Source organism: Neodiprion pinetum, unplaced genomic scaffold (genome assembly GCF_021155775.2).
Source record: "Neodiprion pinetum isolate iyNeoPine1 unplaced genomic scaffold, iyNeoPine1.2 ptg000148l, whole genome shotgun sequence".
Taxonomy (NCBI): Eukaryota; Metazoa; Arthropoda; class Insecta; order Hymenoptera; family Diprionidae; genus Neodiprion; species Neodiprion pinetum.
This window is the reverse complement of record NW_027184504.1, coordinates 20,527-26,692: the sequence shown is the minus strand read 5'-3', so window position 1 is coordinate 26,692 and position 6,166 is coordinate 20,527. Positions and strand designations below refer to the sequence as shown.

Genomic DNA, 6,166 nt, shown 5'->3' with positions numbered 1-6,166 from the left:
CCATTTGACTTCTGTTCTAAACCTCATCCTACCCTCCTCCGTCCAGTCTCCTCTATTAGTTCCCCCTACTCTTTTTCCCTTCCTTGTCCTAGCCACTGCCCCCCTCAACCACACTATTACCGGGTGATGATCCGAGTCAACCCTATCCCCAATCTCTATCCTTTTGACCCATCCCTCACCTCGATGTCTCCTATAGCGTAGTCTATCACTGTCACCCCTGCCCCTCCTACATACGTAAATTCCCCCTCCTCATCCCCCTCTATGTTCCCGTTCATTATTGTCCATCCTGTCTCCTCTAAAAATTGCACCAGCTGCCTACCTTCCGAGTTTATTTTCCTGTCCTTTGATTTCCTACTCCTACTCTCCTCCTCTCCTTCTCCCCAGCATCCTCCCCCCTCCTGCCCTGTCCTGGCATTAAAATCACCCCCCACTAACACTTTTACCCCTCCCTCTATCTCTTCTGCCCGCTCCTTCAATTCCCCTATCTTTTCTTTTAGGTCCCCATTCACGTATATTCCTACTACTACCCATTTTTCCCCCCCTACACTTATTTTCCTTTCTATCATGCCCTCTTTTACCTCTTCCCTCCCTCCCTCCCCACTTACTATCTCCCTTCTTACCCCTGATAGCATTCCGCCTATTGCTCTTCCCTTCCTATTTTTTCGAACCGCATACTGCACTTCCCATTTATACCCTACTGGCAACTTATTTCTAATCTTTTCCCACCCCTTCTTTTCTATCCATGTCTCCATTAGAAATATTACATCCCACTCCCCTAGCCCCCTCCAGAAATCTTCATCCTTTCTCGCGAGCCCCGCCACATTCCAAAAAGCTACTTTCCACCCCTCCCTTTCTGTCTCGCCTACTCCCCTCTCTCTCCTCCTTATTTCCCTTCCCACCTGCCTCTGTCCCCTCCCACTACCCATTTCCCCGACTGCCTTTCCCTACGTACCCTTCCCTGTGCTTCTATACTTCCCTCTTGTCTTTCCTCGCTTGCTGACCTTTCCCTATCGCTTTCCGCCACTTTTCCCCTCCCCTCCCTTTGCCGCCCTTCCCTCGCTCTCCCTGTACCATCCCTAAGCACTTCTCCTATCTCATCCCACTTCCACATTTTCCCTTCTATCCAGATCTTTGCATACCCTATTCTTACTCTGTTTTCCCTTCTCTCCTCAATAGCTGCTATCTCCCTCAACTTCCATTTCATTCTTCTCTCTGCCCAGGTGAGATCCTCGTCTATTCTCTCCTCCCTCCCTTTGAGTAGGCTTTTTCTTCCCATTACCTGCCTCTTTTGCTCCCTATTTCCTAGTCTTGCTATCCATATCCCCTTTTCTCCCCCCTTTTTCGCGCCTACCTCCCACATATCCTTTACCTCAACCTCTACCCCTATCAGCTGCAAAATCTTTTTCAACTCTTCCTTTTCTCTTCCCTTCTCAAGTCTCGCTCCTCTCAATACTATATTTCCCCTTCTTTCTTCCCTTTCCTTCCTCTCTATGGCCCACTCCATCTCTTTTAATCTATCTATTGTTACCTGCGCCACTTCCGCATTTCCCTGTACCTGCCTTTCTCCCCCTCCTTCTGCACTCTTCTTTTCTAATTCTATCAGCCTCTGCTTTACCCTTTCCATCTCACCCCCTCTCCGCTCTTCTACCTCTTCTAGTCTTTTACCTAGATCCCTTATCATTTCCTTCATCTCCCCCCTCTCTACTTCCCACTGCTCTTCCCTTCTAGCCATTTCGCCTTTAATCTTTTCCACTTCTTCCCTGATCCCCCTTCCCTGCCCTTTGACCTCCTCTAGACCTATCTTTAGCTCTTCCCTAATCAACCTTAACATATCTTGTATACCCCCTCCCTCTACCTTCCCTTCCTCTATGTCTTACCCTCCGGCGATCGGTGCACTTTCCTGCTTTTCCCAAATACTCTTTCTCTTTCCTGCAACTCGTCTGCCTCTTCCTCCCCTTTTTCCCCTTCCTCCTCCCGCTTTCTCTTCCATAAGTCTAGCACCGTCGCCGACGATCCCAGGCTATGCCTCCTATCCCTCCCTAACGCTGCAACTGCCCCCGGCCTACCTTTCTTTTTCTCCTCCTCTTCCCTGTTCGCCCCTTCTTTTTGGCCACCCGCGTTACTCATACTCTTTCTCTCCTTCACCGCTCCCTACCTTATCTATCCGCCGCCTACCTGTCTACTCTACCCCCTTCTTACTCCCTAGGTGTCACTGCCTATTCCTATCTTATCCGAATCGTTGCCGTCCGCCTGCTCTTTCTGCCTAACCTCAAAACTCTCCCCCTTCTTTCTTTTTCCCCCGCCCTTCCCTTCTATCCCTGCCTCCCTATTCCCTTCACCCGACCGCCCGTCTATGTCTTCCCCGCTCCTTCTCTGCCCTATTTCCTTTTCTCCTCACCTTTGCTATCCTGCTAAATTCTCTCCTTTTCTCTCGGACTCTTTCGCACACCTGTCACTCACATTCAAAACGGAAACGGAAGTCATCATATATGTATGTATATACATGTTTTTTTATATATATTTAGTTACATATATTCATATTATACATTAATACAATGGAATATAAATGAAGGTAATTGAGGTAAAGAATGTAATAAAATGAAAAATAATTGTTAATGGAAAAAATTATAAAAAAATGATATAAAATAAAAAACAAGCGAATGATTGGAGATATTCAGGATTTTTCTAATGAATATACATCATTTTGAAAAATTAAAATAATGCGAGGAAAATTTTTTTTTTTTTAATTTCCTATTTTTCAAAAGTAAATTGAGAATTATAGTATACATATGTATATATATATATACATATATATGTGTATATATATATGTATACATATATATATATACATATATATGTGTATATATATATATATATACATATATATATATACATATGTATGTATATTTTTATTTATACATTTCTATATTATACATGACTATAACAAAATATAAATGAGGGTAATTGAGGTGATTATTGTGATGAAATAAAAAATAATTGTGAATGGACAAATCATAAAAAAATGAAATGAAATAAAAAATAAGCGAATAATTAAAAATATTCAGAATTTTTCTGATAATTATACATAATTTTAAAAATCGAAAATCGTAAAAAAAGTTTTTTTTATTAATTCCCCTCTTTTTGAAGGTAAATCAAAAATTATAATATACATATATATATTCATATATGTATGTATATACATATGTATATATATATACATGTACATATTTACATATATATGTATATATATATGTATAAATTTGTATATATATATATATATATATATATATATATATATACATATATATGTATATATATATTTATATATATTTATATTATACATTAATAAAATGGAATATAAATGAAGGTAATTGATGTGAAGAATGTCATGAAATAAAAAAAAATTTTGAAAGGAAAAATTATAAAAAAATTAAATAAAATAAAAAACAAGCGAATAATTTAAAATATTCAGAATTTTTCTGATAATTATACATAATTTCAAAAATCAAAAATCGTAAAAAAAGTTTTTTTTTATTAATTCCCCTCTTTTTGAAGGTAAATTAAAAATTATAATATACATATATATTTTTTTTATATATATATATTTATATATATTTATATTATACATTAATACAATGGAATATAAATGAAGGTAATTGAGGTAAATAATGTAATAAAATAAAAAATAATTGTGAATGGACAAATCATAAAAAAATGAAATGAAATGAAAAATAAGCCAATAATTTAAAATATTTAGGATTTTTCTGATAACTAGACATAATTTCAAAAAATTGAAATATTGTGAAATGAATTTTTTTTTTTCAATTTCCCATTTTTTAAAATTAGATTGAAAATTATAATATACATATGTATATATATATATATATATATATATATATATATATATATATTTACATATAGATATGTACATACATGTTTTTTTATATATATATATTTATATATATTCATATTATACATTAATACAATGGAATATAAATGAAGGTAATTGAGGTTAAGAATGTAATAAAATGAAAAACGAGTGTAAATTGAAAAAATTATGAAAAAATGAAATAAGATGAAAAATAAGCAAGTAATTAAAAATATTTAGGATTTTTCTAATAATTATACATAATTTCAAAAAATTTAAATACTGTGAGAAAAATTTTTTTTTTTTCAATTTTCCATTTTTAAAAGTAAATTGAAAATTATAGTATACATATGTATATATATATACATATGTATGCGTATATATATATATATATATACATATATATATATATACATAAATATTTATATTTTTATTTATGTATATTTATATTATACATTAATATGGTGGAATATAAATAAAGGCAATTGAGGTAAAGAATGTAATGAAATAAAAAATAATTGTAAATGGAAAAAATTATAAAAAAATAATATCAAATGAAAAACCAGCGGATAATTAAACATATTCAGGATTTTTCTAACAATTATACATAATTTTTAAAAATTGAAATAATGTGAGAAAAATTTTTTTTTCCTAATTTTCTATTTTTTAGAATTGAATTAAGAATTATAATATACATGTGTATATATATATACATATATATATATATACACATATATATATGTATATTCATATATTTGTATATATATATATTTATATATATTTATATTATACATTAATATAATGGAATATGAATGAAGGTAATTAAGGTAAATAATGTGATAAAATGAAAAATAATCGTTGATGTAAAAAAATTATAGAAAAATGATATAAAATAAAAAACAAGCGAATAATTGGAAATATTCAGGATTTTTCTAATAATTATACATAATTTTGAAAAATTGAAATAATGTGAGGAAAATTTTTTTTTTAATTTCCTATTTTTCGAAAGTAAATTGAGAATTAATGTATACATATGTATATATATATATACATATGTATGTGTATATATATATATATACATATATTTATATATATACATATATATGTATATTTTTATTTATACATTTCTATATTATACATGACTATAATAAAATATAAATGGAGGTAATTGAGGTAAATAATGTGATAAAATAAAAAATAATTGTGAATGGACAAATCATGGAAAAATGAAATGAAATGAAAAATAAGCGAATGATTGAAAATATTCAGGATTTTTCTGATAATTATACATAATTTCAAAAAATTGAAATATTGTGAAATGAATTTTTTTTTTTTTAATTTTCCTTTTTTCAAAAGTAAATTGAAAATCATAATATACATATTCACATTTATACATATATGTATATATATATATATATATACATATGTATATATGTATATATATATATACATATATATATATATATATATATATATATATATATATATACATATATACACACATATATATATATATATACATATATATATATATATATATATGTGTAAATATGTATATATATATATATATAGATATATATGTATATATATATTTATATATATTCAGATTATGCATTAATATGATAGAATATGAATAAAGGTTATTGAGGTGAATAATATGATAAAATAAAAAATAATTGTGAATGGAAAAATCATCAACAAATTATTAAAATGAAAAATGAGCGAATAAATAGAAATATCTGGGATTTTTCTGATAATTATGCATAATTTTAAAAAATTGAAATATTGTGGAAAACATTTTTTTTTCCAATTTCCTTTTTTTTAAAAGTAAATTGAAAATTATAATATACATATATATCTTTATATATACATGTTTATATATATATATATATATATATATATATATATATATATATATATATATATATATATTTACATATATATATGTATATACATGTTTTTTTATATATATATATTTATATATATTCATATTATACATCAATACAATGGAATATAAATGAAGGTAATTGAGGTAAAGAATGTAATAAAATGAAAAACGATTGTAAATTGAAAAAATTATGAAAAAATGAAATAAGATAAAAAATAAGCAAGTAATTAAAAATATTTAGGATTTTTCTAATAATTATACATAATTTCGAAAAATTTAAATACTGCGAGAAAATTTTTTTTTTTTTTCAATTTTCTATTTTTAAAAGTAAATTGGAAATTATAGTATACATATGTATATATATATACATATGTATGCGTATATATATATATATATACATATATATATAT

The 6,166-nt window shown here is 28.8% G+C and overlaps 1 protein-coding gene across 1 annotated transcript; it reads right to left on the bottom strand.

Annotated features, from left to right (window-relative positions):
• Positions 1–883: 883 nt before the first annotated feature.
• On the bottom strand, positions 884–1,831 carry LOC138191361 (golgin subfamily A member 6-like protein 22). The gene has a single exon (XM_069138057.1). It carries the CDS (start codon positions 1,829–1,831, stop codon positions 884–886), a length of 948 nt encoding a protein of 315 aa, XP_068994158.1.
• Between the last annotated feature and the right edge of the window lie 4,335 nt (positions 1,832–6,166).

Bases quoted from the DNA above. Each gene is read 5' to 3' on its own strand.
- LOC138191361 (XM_069138057.1), bottom strand. From the start codon at position 1,831: ATGTTAAGGTTGATTAGGGAAGAGCTAAAGATAGGTCTAGAGGAGGTC.